This window comes from Chenopodium quinoa, unplaced genomic scaffold (assembly GCF_001683475.1).
Source record: "Chenopodium quinoa cultivar QQ74 unplaced genomic scaffold, ASM168347v1, whole genome shotgun sequence".
In the NCBI taxonomy this organism is placed as follows: domain Eukaryota; kingdom Viridiplantae; phylum Streptophyta; class Magnoliopsida; order Caryophyllales; family Amaranthaceae; genus Chenopodium; species Chenopodium quinoa.
In genome coordinates, this window is record NW_018744704.1 from 6,269,512 (window position 1) to 6,284,614 (window position 15,103).

Sequence of the window (15,103 nt, forward strand, 5' to 3'; positions counted from 1 at the left end):
AACTTCTCCTTCTCCGGGCTCCTTGTCATCAGATAATTTCTCATGCTCCTACTTGTCATCAGATAATTTCTCCCACTCCTCCTTGTCACCACCAAAGGAGTAGTCCACTGGCTCCAAACCCCGGCAGTCAAAGCTCATCAAACGGACAAACTTTCCAGCTTCACAGTCATCACCTGTTAGATAGCGGCCAGATTTTGGTATCATTGTAATAGTACCCTCCCTGCCACAGAACTTGCACTGAAATAATGAAAGGGTGATTGATTAGCAACAAGCCAAATGACCCTCATTTTTGTTCATTCTTTTGTGAGAAATAGAATCTGAGATAATTTTTCTATGAAGTAATTATGTCCGTGCAGTGTAACAATCTAGCAATGCTAGTAATTGACATACTATTTGTAAAATTAAAATTGCACAACAAAATAAAAGGCAGTAAAGCAATACAGTAATACTCAGCATACCACTAATTTACAATTATATCAAAAATCAAAAGGAAGGTGTTTTGTAATACCTCATCTAGTATCTTTCCTCTGTAGCTGGTTTTCCACTAGTCCTTGAACCCTAGACCTCTGGTTTCAAGAATCTTGAAAGCCACCACCAGAGCCAAAGAGGACTAGTGAACCAAACACCAATATCATACATTATTTACTTTATAAATTGTATAACTTTTGCCATTACTAGGCATTAGTGAATCAAACACCAATATCATACATTATATACTTTATAAACTGTATAACTTTTGCCACTATTAGGCATAGCATAACTTCAAGCAGTAGTAGTAGGGTCAATTCTAATACAGGTGGGGTCATACTTGAGGTGATGGTCATCTTTTGGTAAGGCTGTTAGGCTAATTTCACTTTCTAATCAACTTCAAATTAAAAGGCCATAACTTATTGTGTTCTTGTTGATAGGAATTGCGTTAATCCATTTTAAATCAGGTTTGCTTTGGTCCATTTCAATTAAAGCCAGCAACCTCTCCAGAGTACTTTCCATGCCTTCCAAATCACTTGGAATTTTGTCCGCCACAGTTGATTTCAAAAGTTCATCTGCCAACAGCAATAAAGCCAATCAATTTCCAATAAACCAGAATATATAACAAGTAAATACAAATTAGCATTGTTAATTAGGTGGTTTCATTATTTTGACAAAAATATATATCAAGTGCTTGTGCCTACATCCAACCCTCTCAGCTTCTGACATCCGAAGCTCTGCAGGAATTTCCTGAAATTGAGCAGCAAGCGGCTGGTCTCCAAGAGAAAACTAACAGAAACAAAGGCTTTTATTGTTGCCTCTCCATTTCTGAATGTAGTATCCACAGATAATCACAATTTCAATTTACAAGAAATGACAACAACATTCTGACCTATTCTCACTTCATCAAGTAACCCAGGAACATAAGGTTTTTGCCATTGAACAAAAATCACAAATGAAAACGAACAAAAACCAAGCGAAATCAAACAGGAAATCGAACAAAATCGAACAGGAAATCGCAAAATCAAACAAATCGAACAAAATTGATGAAAAAAAGTCGAAAAAATTGATGAGCAAAAGTCACAAAATCGCACTGGAAATCAAACAAAATTGATGAACAAAACACGCAAATCGCACAAGAAATCGAACAAAATCGCAGGAAAAAAATTTGATAAAATTGCCAAATAAAATCGAAAATTAAAAATCTGAAAATCGCATAAATCAAATCACAAAAATCGCATTAAAATTGGAAAAATCAAATTGAAAAATCGCAAAATCTAGTTGAACATCATGCGTTTTTCATGAAAATTTGAACAAAATCGGAAAAAAAAAAAAACGTACCTGATTTGAGCAATTTTAGGTTGTTTATGCGAAATTTGAACAAAAATTCTTCAATTTCCAGCAATTTGTGTTCAATTTTGGGATTTGAGGAGAGAGAAAGACAAGAGGTTTGCAAGTTTGAGGAGAGAGGAAATTTTGGACGGTGAGTTAGGGATTTGAGGGAGAATATGTGTTTTAATCTCAGCCGTGAGATTTGATGGGTCATAATCTACGGTGTTGATTGTCCGTTTTTATGTTTTCAGCTATAGGCTTGTTTTTACATGATCCACACTCTATATATATATATATATATATATATATATATATATATATATATATATATATATATATATATATATATATATATAGGATTAGGATCATGTAAAAACAAGTCTTAGGGTGAAAACATGAAAACAATTAATCCCAGCCGTAGATTATAATCTAGCGGATGATATTTAATGTATATATATCCTAATTTTCTCTCTCCTCCCGCGAAAACACTTTCTCTTTCCTCTGTTATTTTCTTCCTCCTCTTCCTTCTCTCTTCACTTTCTCTCTCCTAATTTCTCGACATTAGCGAACTCCTTCAGCAACACCGCTTCAATTACCATCAGCGAACTCCTTCAGCAACACCGCTTCAATTACTTTGATTTTTAGCAATTTCTCAGCTCTACGATCTATTATCAGGTGAGTTCTTTGTGGTAATTTCGCTATTTTTGCACGATTTGAGGTTATTAGGTTTCTGAAATTTTGTTTGCTGGAATTTCATGAGTACTTTTTTGTAGATTCAACCGAAAATTTAATGTCTATTATGTTTTTCGTGTATGATTTTTGTTTAATTTTGTAATTTTGCAAGTTTTTTTATTTTATTTTTTCGATTTGATTTTATTTTTTGAATTTCAACTTAAGTTTCGTTTTAGTAGAAGTATTTTTTAAATGTATTTTGTTTAATTTTTCTTAATTTAAGTAAACTAGGTTTTTATGTGTATTTTTGCTCGAAATTCTGCTTTTGTTGTTCTTCTTCATCTTCTTAGTAACACGATTTTTGTTGAGCATAATTTTGTTTTTGTTGATTTCGAGTTTAGCTGATTTTTGTGGATTTTGATTTCGAATTAATGCCTGTTAGGAATGCGAATAGCTAAAATGCGAATTGTGTGTGTGTGTTTGTGTTTGGAGTAGTTAATTTGAATTTTGAGTAATTTGAAGTGTTTTTAGTGGATTTGTGAGTGAATTCGGGAGAGTTTGGAGTAGTTAATTCGAATTTTGAGTAATTTGAAGTGTTTTTAGTGGATTTGTGAGTGAATTCGGGAGAGTTTGGAGTAGTTAATTCGAATTTTGAGTAATTTGAAATGTATTTAGTGGATTTGTGAGTGAATTAGTGAGAGTTTGGAGTAGTTAATTCGAATTTTGAGTAATTTGAAGTGTTTTTAGTGGATTTGTGAGTGAATTAGTGAGAGTTTGGAGACATAAATTAGCTACACTGGTTCCTGCTTCCACTTGGTGTCCAACTCGATTTGTATTTTCCCGTGTTCCATTTGGTGTAGGCAACAGGAATGGTCATCAATCTCTTGCTAATGATGATCTGGAATTGAGACCTGACCAACATGGTGACATGTTTGGAGATGGACTAACTGCCTTGGTTGCATTGGTGTTCCTTGATGCTGTTGTGTTTCTCTCTTACAACCTGTCTTTTCTTATTTGTGATTTGAAGTGGTTTCAGCTGCATCAAATGTCATTAGGTTCCTACATGAATTATTTGCCTTTTGCACTTAGATAAATTTTCTGGTGTTTGTGATATTGATGCAAAGACTCTTTCCACATCAACCGTAGAAAGAAAGAAAGAAAGAAAGAACATAAAGTATGAAGAATGCTTCCTGGTTTAAGATACTGACTTTGATTCTATATGTCCGATTTTTGGTGTTGAGTAGATTGCTTAAGCGACTAACCCAGGAGCTACAGACATCTGGGGTGGATTTGTGATAGATTGCTTCTGATCATGCTAAATCGACATCTACATGACTTTCTTGACTGTTGAAAAGTGTACTTCTAGTCTGACATATGTGCATGGTTAATTTGACTCTGTACTGGATTTTGCTTCAAAATTTCTGAATTAGGCCTGTTTTGAACTTGAATCAAGGTAGCCAGAATTCGAGGATTTGGATACCTTAGTTTGATCTGATTTTCACTGCCCTGACCTGACCTGAATTGATTTTTTTATTCGTAAACAAATTGGTTGTCAAAAGACATAAATATGAATATGACCTGAACTTGTTCTAAACCAAACCAAAATAAACTGAATCTTTTTGGAGGGGTGTTGGACTATGTTATTTTTGAAGTTTTGTTTTAAAAAAAGGTCACTATGCCATAAAAAGAGGCAACTACTTTGGTTTCTTTTGTTTATCTTTTCGTATGTCTTGTTACAGGGTGCAACAAGGATTTTCATTCGATTTGGATTAGATTTTATTCCTACGGTGAGAACTAGAGGTGGTGCTACTTTTAAAAAAAGGAGAGGCCTTCGTAGCTCAACAGGAGGAGTTAAATTGAAAGATACAGGAGGTATGATGAATGTTTGATTTTTGGATTATTAACCTTAATATACTAGTTGCTCTATTATGATAGTCTCCTAATACTATAGAATGTAGGTCCCTATATTAATATAAAAGTTACTATATTTTTAGTTCCCTATGTAACTGAAAAAGGTCACTATATCAATGACAATGATTATTATTTTTAAGTTATTAGTTTGCTATATTATAATTGTTTGCTAGATGAAAATGAAGATAATTGTATATATAACTATATGCTTGCGTGTTTTTAGCATGTATCAATCTCGATCATGAAGATGAAGAGCATATTGATGGTGGAAGCAAAATGATCGATGATGATACTAACAGAGATAAAGATGCTTGTATTGAAAAAGGATTGAAAAAGAAAGCTATCACTAAGAAAAAGAAACCTTCTAACATTGAGAATGCTATACCTTTGTCAACTGTGATGGAAGGAAAGAAGGAGAATGAGTCTTCTTCTTCACATGCTATTGTTTTGCCAGCTAAGAAGAGAAAGTTGGATGAAAATGAAGGTCTTAAAGTGAAGAAAGTGAAGGCAAATAAGGATAAGAACATTGTGATTCATAGGCAAGAATCTGCAATCATAGATAGTGATGTACATATGTAAGTGAATATTTGTTTCTTTTTTTTGAAGTTTTGTTTAAAAAAAAGGTCACTATGCTATAAAAAGAGGCTACTATTTTGGTTTCTTTTGTTTATCTTTTCGTATGTCTTGTTACAGGGTGCAACGAGGATTTAAAACACGTTGCAGGCCATTTCATTTAGTAGAGATGATTAAAACTTTTTCAGATGATCAAATCAAGGCTGTTAAAGAAATTGGCTTTGGAGGTTTGTTATCTTTGAAGGTGAAACGAACTGCAACTGATATGCTATCATGGTTGGTAGATTGTTTTGATCATGGTAGCTGCATGTTTACTATTGATGGTAAAAAAGATTTTGTTGTGACTGAATTTGATGTGTATGATGTTTTTTTCCTTCCTTGCAAAACATCTAAGAAAGTTGAAGAAATTTCTCGTTGTGCTAATGTCATCAACCCTGATTATGATTTAAAGGTTAAATGGAGGTCTCATTTTGGTCTTATGGGTGAGAATGATCAGATTCCTTTGGGTTTTTTGGAATCTAAGATCCCTTTACTAGTAGATGGCGGGGAAGAATTCAGACAGCTTTTTATCATGCATGCTTTTTCAAGTTTTTTAGCACCTACGTCCAACAGAACTGTGGATTTGAGAATTGTAAAGTGTTTGGTTGATGTTAATCAAATAAGAATTTATAATTGGTCAAAATATGTCTTAGATAGACTTTGTGAAGCCGTGAAGAGCTACAAAGAAGGAAATATAGAATGGTTTTGTGGTTGTGTTTTGATGTTAGAGATTATCTATTTTCATCGATTGAGGTTTAGGAATGTTGTGTTAAATTCTACAATACCTTTAATTCAACATTGGACTGATGTGGATATAAGAGATAGAATTAGAAATGAAAAGTTGTCCAAGGGTTTTGGGTGTGGAATTCTTGAGTTTGATACATATCCAGTGAGTGAGAAGTTGCAATTTGAGGATGGACAAGTTGTTTGTAATCAATTCAAGGAAGCTCCTGTGAATCAAACTTCTGGAAAAGAATCTGTTGTTTATGAAGGTGTCCGTAGCAATGTTAAGGGTGTTATTCAGTTTGAGCTACCTGCCAGTTCAATGTCTAATGAGGAAATCCGTTCAATTGCTATTGATGTAAGTATTTTACCCTTTAATTCTGTCTGTCTGTTTGGTTTTTTTTTTTTTTTTTTTTTTTTTGTCACAAATTATTTTATTAAATCTAAGTGCTACATTTTTTTTTCACAGGAAGTTTATGAGAAGTTTTTGCTCATGAAAAGAGATTTAGAAGTGGTATCTAACTTCTACATGAATGAGTTGAAAGTGTTATTTCAGACTCGTAAATCTAATGATACTTCAACTTCGACACCTCCAATGTCCCAAACTGATTTATTCTTTATGAATCCTCGTGTTCATGAAATTGTTGATGAGATTGTGTCTCTTGTAAATTGGGTAAGCAAAGTGCCTAATGGTTTGGATGATGATGATATTGATGATAATGGTGCACCTGCAAAAGAGATTAATGTTGTAGTTGGTGAGGTTCCAAGGATAGGTTTTGAGCATGTTTTGAGTAATGGAAAATCTAAATGCTCCCTTGCTATGGATGTTAGTCTCTTTGGTGATAAAGTTACATATGTAACTGAATATATGAAGTCAAGTAATAAGGATATGAAGGTTTTGGATGCAGTTGTCCAGGAACTTGTTGACTACTGCATTAGTGATTATCATGGTTTCGATCTCAAGTAAGTCATGTCATTGTTCTTTTTGTTATTTATTTTCAAATTTTAATAATAAGTGACTATGTTAATATACATGTGTCTTTTTATTTCCTTGTACAGTGAGGTGTTGGTATCTTTTGGCAAACCATTTGAGATTACAAGGAATGAATTCCTTTCATTAGGTGCACCGGCTATTGCTATATCTTCTGTTATTATTGATTGTTGGGCTATGTTGCTTAATGAAAACCAGAAGAGTAGTGCACATGGACCTCAAAAACTATATTTTGGTGTTTCTCAAAGTGTAAGCATCTTTCGGCTATTTAGTTACTACATCATTATAATGGTAGTTGTTCATTATAAAAAATTCATAAATTAATTTCACTATGTATTGAAAACAGTCACTATGATTCATAAATTAATTTCACTATGCAATGAAAACAGTCACTATGTAATGCAAGTAATTACATTTAAGAAAAATAACTCTACCTTCTAATTTTTTTAATATTTATTAATGTTTGTTCTTTTTTAGGCTTTTTTACTGAAAGTTGCAAACACAGATAGTAACACACAAGACATTGACAAGCTATTTGACATTTGGTCAAGATGGTTGTTCATTCCTTGCAATGATTTTGATATTGCAAATGTTGAGTTGGTAATACATTGCAAATGTTGACAATCATTTTTCAACTAAGTACTTTTATATTAAGTTTTTCAAGCTTAATAGTTGTTTATTTATTTATTGCAGATATTTGTTCCTATACTCTTGAATGAGCACTTTTTCCTAATTGTTGTGAATTTGAAGGAAGAAAAGCTTCAGTTCATTGATAATATGAGTTATGATACAAAGTACATGAGTGAGGTTGAGAAGTTCTCTGATGTTCTGGTAAAAATATGATATTTTGGATTTTATTTGTATTTTTCTAGTTAGGATATGCTTCATGGAACCTAAAGTATTAATTTATTTTGCCTAGAGTGATATGCTGAGTACTTTTCTTGATCAACGCCTTCCTCAAAGTAATGACTCAGTGAAGAACATGATTGAGTATACTTTGGAGTCACCTTCTGTAAATTGGAAGTCTGGAAAACAGAAGAATAATGATAGTGGCATTTATACTATGGTCAGCATGCTTTACTTTGATGGAGCTGATGTGTTCGACTGCGATGTTTTGAAAACGGTTATCTCGTCTCATTTTTTTTTATTTGGCTTTCAATTTTTATTATATTAACTATTTCCTCCATGGAATTTAACTAGCTTTTTTATTCTAATTTTTGCTTAAATTAATATATTAGGTTTCAACTAGACGGACATTGAGAGCTCAGATTGCTGCTACTCTGGTATTATCTGATATGAACATTGTCAGAGATGAAGTTCTTGAAAAGCTATCTAAATTCAGATTAATAAGGAGTCAAGTTGCAAAAGATGTTTTTGATGGGATTAAGAAGAAAACAAAGCAAGGTAAAAAGGAAAAGAAAGTATAGGCAGACTAACGAATATGTGGATGAAGTTTTTTGCTCGGAAGTATTTGTATTTTGCACAGAAGTAGGAAATCTAATGTAATGATGTAGTTTGCATCAACAAATGGATAATCTAACAAAATTGTATAAGTGTTAATATAGAACAATATGATATGATTCCAGTTCATACAAAGCTTTTGAATTGGTGGTATTGGTAGTTCTTTTGATATGTAATCTTTAATTGACATTCAAGAAGTTTAGTGAAATATATATTAGTTATCAATTTGGCGCCTATGTTATAAAAAAATGGTACCTATGTTATTTAAAAAGGTTTCTATATGATAAGGTCACTATGTATTTAAAAAGGTATCTATGTTATTTAAAAGGTTTCTATATTATAAGGTCACTATGTATTTAAAATGTTATTAGTTCAATGTGTTATATATAATTAAGTTATAATGCAAAATTATCACCATATTCATTATTATATTTTGTATACATATGTGACAAGTTTTCAAAGGACCTATGATAAATATGTACCTAAAAATGTCTAACTTTTTTTTATCTCTTAAAAAAGAAAAAAAAAACTTGAAAAAGGATATTATATTACTTTTTATAGTCATTATGTAAGTAAAATGGCATTATATGAGGTAAAAATTTCCAATTACTATGCGACGCAAAAGGATCACTATGAGATGCAAGAGCGTTACTATGTGATAAAAAAGATTTCTATAATAATCTGTCTCTATTTAAATAAAAGGTCACTATGTAAGGTAAAAGTGTCGTATTTATATTAATCTATTCTTAAGCTATTCATTTAGTATATCAATTAAAAGAACGAGCCCCTCCTTCCCTAACTTTGTATTGGCTTAATCGATGTGGATTAGAAGAATTGTTAAAATGTGAGTATTTTTTATACGGTTGTTATATCATAATAAAGTTCATTATATCACTAAAAAGGTTATCACGGAATAAGGTGTCAATACGATGAAAAAAAGTCACTATGACGTTAAAAACACATACTATAATATAAATTGAAGTTATCATATGCCAATATGTCACTACATCAAAATAACAATATAAAGGTCAATAAAAAGTTTAACAATAAAAGGTCACCTTATCAATAAAATTTTAACAATAAAAGGTCCCTGTTTAATATATGTGAAACAATAACAATCACTATATCAATAAAAAGGGCACTATAGCACTATGTTCTTTCTTTCCTCTCATCTCCTCTATTTCAGCACTAGGCTGTCAGTAGCCGATGTTGCTTCTTGTAAATATGAAGTGGTTTTGCAGCCTTTCTACTCTTCTTTGAAATCCTGAAATCATGTACACGAACATATATAAAGTGAAAATCTAGTGGGAAGTAAACATAGTACAAAATTTATTTATTTTTTTCTACAAAAATACCTCATTCAAGTTGGATTTTTTTTGCGGACAATTCCGACTATCATGGTTTGTTCTCTGACCACAAGTTCTACAAAGTCTATCTTTCCTTTGGCTTTCCTCAATAGCTATCTCTTTGTCAGATTTTTTCCTTTTTCCACTACCACTACCTTTGTTGGAAGACTTGTTTGGAGGAAGAATATCAACAACTATGTCATTAGATCCAACAAATAATTCGATGTGTTTATTTTTTGCCTCACGTTTATCAACTGGACTTATAGAATCCAAGTCTTTCATCTCATTTTCAAAAGATATTAGCTTAGACAACAATGACTCTAGGCATTCAACTTTCTCCTCACAAAGACTTACACATGAAAAAAACCTGCACCATAAATCACCAACTAGCTTTTGCTTCTTATCCTTCTCTGCCCCATCAAGCAAGTTGTTTAAGCCAAAAATTGGTTTCTTCATAGCTTCTTTAGTCCAACGATGTAAAACATATTGCCTTGGAATCTCAAATAAGAACTTTCCTTTCATGACAAAGAGAATGTGACGACATAATATTCCAACAGATTCAAACATTTTACAAGAGCATGAAGCATCATTAGAACACAAAACATATGTGACATGATATCTTTTTTTCCTTGTGTTGTCAACAATTCTATATTGCTCAATCCCTTCTTCTTCTTTGATGGTAACATTACTTATACCACAATTGTACAAAGCATGCTTGAATTCCTTTTGGAATATGTAAAATACATTATGAGTGTAAGCAAATGCAGCATGCTTTTCCAAGTACAGGGGGGTGACAAGTTGGGGATGTGTAGTTTTTGAAGTAGCATTCAACTTGTCTTGTGTGTGCCTTTGAGCATCGATTGCAGATTCATAGCGAAACCACAACTCAACCAATAACAAATGCTGATTGGTGAAATTAGTGAAAAAGCTATTTTCACTCTCTGATCTTTGAGTTGACCTTAAAATCCCACCCATAAAAAGGTCACGAAAGTAGGAAGGAATCCACATATTCCTTATATTATACATATTTTTGAACCAATCTTCATTCACTAAATCAAATTCAGACATCACAGACTGCCAACCAATTTCAAATTCTTCTGGTTCAAGGTCTCTATTCCACACAACAGAGTTTAGTTTATGAAGAAAATCAGTTTCTAAGCATAATTTGGGCCCTACCTTTTGTGGCACTTTTTTCATAATGTGCCACATACAAAACCTATGTTTTGCCTTATCAAGAACTTTTTCAATTGCCACTTTCATCGCAGGGTCTTGATCTGTCATGATACAGGTAGGCTGACAGTTATTCATTGCCTTTAAGAAAGTTTCAAATAACCATTCAAAGGATTCAATATCCTCCTTTGCAAGTAAGCCTATCCCAAAAGTCACACACTTACCATGGTGATCAACACCCGTAAATGGGGCAAAAACCATAGAGTATTTGTTGGTGTCAAATGTTGTATCAAATGTAATCATATCACAGAACAACGAATAATTTTTTCTACTAATTGCATCTGCCCAAAATACTCTTGTCAAGCGTTGATGTTCATCCATACAATGCTCAAAGAAAAAGGCACCTTCACTGTTTTCAGCTTTTTCTTTCAAATTGTTTATAAACATCGAAGCATCTTTCTCTTGTATGTAAGCTTTCAAGTCTCGATTAAAGTTCTTGAAATCATTCAATGTTGCACCTATATTATCATAGCTACCAAGATGTTCTTTCATCAACTTATAAGACTTGTTTGGACCAATGTTCAATCTAGAGTTGTCAAAAATGAATTTTTTCTGGCCAAGTTTAAGGTTTCCAACATTTGCCAAAAAATTCATTGTGTTGGGAGAAGCAAGATTGTGGCTATGAGATTCATGAAAGACATAAACCATCCATTTTCCATCTGAACGTTCTCTAAACCCAATCATTGCATTACATCCAAAACGATTTATGGTTCTTTTTCTAGCTTTAGGATTTTTATCTTTGTTAGAAACTTTTGCTTTAGTTTCACCATCCTTCGTAAACCCTTGTTTATTACAATGTAAATATTTCAAGTAGACTTTATCACTATCTTTAATTCTCTTTTCAGTACCTAGTCTTACCACAAACCCACCAAATCTAGCATATTGCTTATAAAAATCAACACCTTTAAGTAAGGAATCAAAAAGCATACCAAGTGTAGGCTTTAGTTCAGGGGGACAACACGGTATAAACTCTTTTGTTCCTCTGGGAGTGTAACACACACTTGGGCCCTTTAGTGACGGTAAGTTTTCAGCAACATTGGTAGTTGTAGATGTATTTGAGCAACTACCTTCTTCTGACTCCTCTTGCATTGTCTGCATATAATATCAAATATATGGTTTAAAATGGGTACTATAATAAAATAATCCATTCCATGGTGCAACTAACTGGACACCAACAAAAACAGTCTAAAATATATGGTTATGGTATCATAAAAAAGAGTTACTATATGGTATTAAGCAAGGTGTTAGTCATTTAAGCAAATACACAAACACCTTATGTGCAACAATTTCTCCTAGTGTTTAATATCATATATCCAGGAAAAAAAAACTTTAATATAAAAAAAATATATATATATTGCAAATATTTATACAAAAACGAAAAAAGAGCATATTGTTGATGAGGATTGAAACTACAAGTTGATGAGATTGAAACTAAAAAACAGAGCACTATTATAAAAACAGTCTACAATAATCACATACAAGGAAATAACCTACCATGCGCAATCAAATAGAAATTCAAGAAATTCAGCTTATATACAAGGAAATAATCACAGTTATATCGGTATTGTAAGCCGCAATCAACTAGAAATTCAGCTAAAAACAGAAATTAAAGAATGAAGAACACTTACTAAGATTATTGAGGAAGCCCCAAATTATTGAAGAATCACGAGCCCTCAATTTTGGGAGTAAATAATCAAAGTAGCCCTAAAATTTGACGAATTGAGGAATTGACGATTTGATAATGAGATGAAAAGAGGATTTGCTGAGATTTGCTGAGATTTTGCGTTTTTCAGCAAAATTAACAGAGGATTTGCTGAGATTTGCTAAGATTTTGTGTACCTTGTATTTCAACCGTTAGATTATATCATTAATAATCAATGGCTGAGATTTGCTGTTTTTAGTTTTCACCATAAGCCCTGTTTTTAGCGGAACCCTCCCGTATATATATTTATATATATATATATATATATATATATATATATATATATATATATATATATATATATATATATATATATATATATATATTCTGTATTGCTGAATTCTCTATGTCGTGCTCCAATGTCCTTTTATGACACTACACCTCTCGAAAGGATACTAAGCCAGGTAAATTTAAAGTTGTCAAAAGCTTCAAAAGTTTAACATAACCTAGTCCAAAGTGATGTTACGGTAATCTTTCTTGTTCTCTCTATATGATGGTTAACTGAACATTGAAAAAACTTATTGATCACTTTTGGTAGTAAAATTACCACAATTAGTAATGCAGGCTTTATAGGAATGGCTCTATCCTACGGTCTTGGGTTAAATACAGTTATGGTTTTCTCAATTCAGCATCAATGCATATTATCCAACTACATCATATCTGTGGAGATGCTTAATCAGTAAATGAATATACCTAGTGAAGCTCCGGAAGTCATCAATATTAGCTGCCCTCCACAAAATTGGCCATCAGTTGGTAAAGTGGAGATATGTAATCTGCAGGTGAATCTTTTTACACTTGAATTAACATTTATTCTAAGAAGATACTGATGAAATTTTATGTCCAAAATAGATAAAATATAGACCAGATGCACCACTGGTTCTTCGAGGAATTAGTTGTTTATTTGAAGGGGGAGACAAAATTCGAATTGTCAGTAGGATAGGCAGTGGGAAAACTACCCTAATAGGGGCATTGTTTCACCTGGTGGAACCAGTTGGAGGAAATTTATAGTTGATGGTACTAATATATCTTTGATAGGACTTCACAATCTAAGCTCACGTTTGGGAATTATCCCTCAAGATCCCACTTTTTTCAATGGCAGCGTAAGATTCAACTTGGATTCATTGTGCCAGCATACTGATGACGAAATCTGGGAGGTAAGGTTTCCCTTTTCACTGACAAGTCATAGAATTCAAAACATTTCGTTCAATGTATGACAACTAAAGATGGTCCTTCCTCTGTTTTTCGTATTTTGTAATTTTTGTACAGGTGCTTGGGAAATGTCAGCTCAAAGAAGCTGTGCAAATGAAAGAGGGGCTATATTCCTCACGTAAATGTTTTCATTATACTGGAGACTTCAATTCTATGGAAAATTTCTTTTTTTACAAGAGATTTTTTTTTTTCCTGACATTAATTAAGCTCATCAGTTATCTTACTTAACCTTTCATGTTAGTTGTGGGGGATGGTTTAACTTCGAGCATAAGACAGAGGCAACTATTTTTTCTAGGCCGTGCTTTACTAAGAAGCAAGATATTAGTGAACCATATGAGCAGAATTTGTAGATTGCACTGTGATCACAGTAGCCCACAGGATAACAACTGTGATGGTTTGCACAAAGGTTCTTGCCATTATTGACGGTGAGTTTTCTTTCAATTGATTAAACACCTAACATGTTTCTTAAAATAGTTAGTATAATATAACGAATATGAAGAGGGAGCAACAGGTTTCAAATGCAATCGCTATATAATAATCTGTATGAACAACATTCAGCCAAGTGCTATAGATTATGTTCTAAAGATTATGTTCTAACAGTATTTAACTAACGTGGAGTTGTAGGAAAATTGGTGGAATATGATGACCCAATTGAACTGATGAAGAAAAAAGATTCGTTATTCGGCCAACTTGTGAAGGAATAGTGGTCTCATTTCAGTCTCCACATCAGTTACATTGATCAAAAGGCAGCAGCAGCAGCAACACAAGACTTCATATACTACCATGTTTACTTGGTACAAAATCGACTACTGTGTATCTTTGAACTTATTATTGGTAGTGATAGAAGTACCTACGTAAGATGGATTTGATCCTAAATAATTCTTCAATAATATGCCACATTTATCTTTGCATCTTAATTAAAGACTCATATTAACAAATTTTAGGATTTATGTAAATGAATGATTAGGCTTCGTCTATGATCATGCTTTTATCAGCCAAACAACTTGATTAAGTAGACCGCCATGAAAATTCAGGCCCAGCCTTGAGCCTGGGCGAGAGGTGCGACATCCTAGGACCTGGGGGGTCCCAAAAACATTCATTTAATAATACAAACAGGCTAAAATAAAAATTCAGCATGCTTCATTTCCTGTGATTTACTAGCAGCTACTAATGGTTATCTTGTTGATTTCTCCAAGCTTCGTTTTAGCTTAATCGCTTCTTTTTTCCTTCAATTCCTCAAACAAGCATTAAAGATACTCCCTAGTAAGCTAATTAAAATTTCAAAATAAAGAAAAAATCAATGGGAAACTTCACCATTTTCTCATATAATCAAAATTAAAAACTCTATATTTGCGATACAACACGAATCATCCTCCAAAAAAAATACAACTAATTCAATTATCTTGCCATGCCGATGGTCGTTGCCGCCTCCTTCGGTATCTCCTG

General features: G+C 32.8%; 2 protein-coding genes and 1 long non-coding RNA gene across 3 annotated transcripts; 1 reads left to right on the top strand and 2 right to left on the bottom strand.

Annotated features, from left to right (window-relative positions):
• Positions 1 to 931: 931 nt before the first annotated feature.
• LOC110702970 lies at positions 932 to 2,052 on the bottom strand. Its single transcript, XR_002507640.1, has 3 exons — positions 1,810 to 2,052; positions 1,173 to 1,296; positions 932 to 1,043 (listed from the first exon to the last, which is right to left on the bottom strand). It is a non-coding gene; the product is annotated as an uncharacterized LOC110702970 (long non-coding RNA).
• A 1,125-nt stretch (positions 2,053 to 3,177) lies between these two features.
• LOC110703020 lies at positions 3,178 to 8,136 on the top strand. The gene is made up of 9 exons (XM_021880775.1): positions 3,178 to 4,344; positions 4,607 to 4,958; positions 5,077 to 6,076; positions 6,188 to 6,681; positions 6,778 to 6,958; positions 7,187 to 7,309; positions 7,403 to 7,540; positions 7,629 to 7,832; positions 7,948 to 8,136. The coding sequence occupies exons 1-9, from the start codon at positions 4,110 to 4,112 to the stop codon at positions 8,134 to 8,136; spliced, it is 2,916 nt and encodes a 971-aa protein (XP_021736467.1). The 5' UTR covers positions 3,178 to 4,109.
• Positions 8,137 to 9,043: 907 nt separating this feature from the next.
• Positions 9,044 to 14,074, bottom strand: LOC110703021 (protein FAR1-RELATED SEQUENCE 5-like). Its single transcript, XM_021880778.1, has 3 exons — positions 13,988 to 14,074; positions 9,526 to 11,838; positions 9,044 to 9,434 (listed from the first exon to the last, which is right to left on the bottom strand). Exons 1-3 carry the CDS (start codon positions 14,072 to 14,074, stop codon positions 9,417 to 9,419), a joined length of 2,418 nt encoding a protein of 805 aa, XP_021736470.1. The 3' UTR covers positions 9,044 to 9,416.
• Positions 14,075 to 15,103: the final 1,029 nt, after the last annotated feature.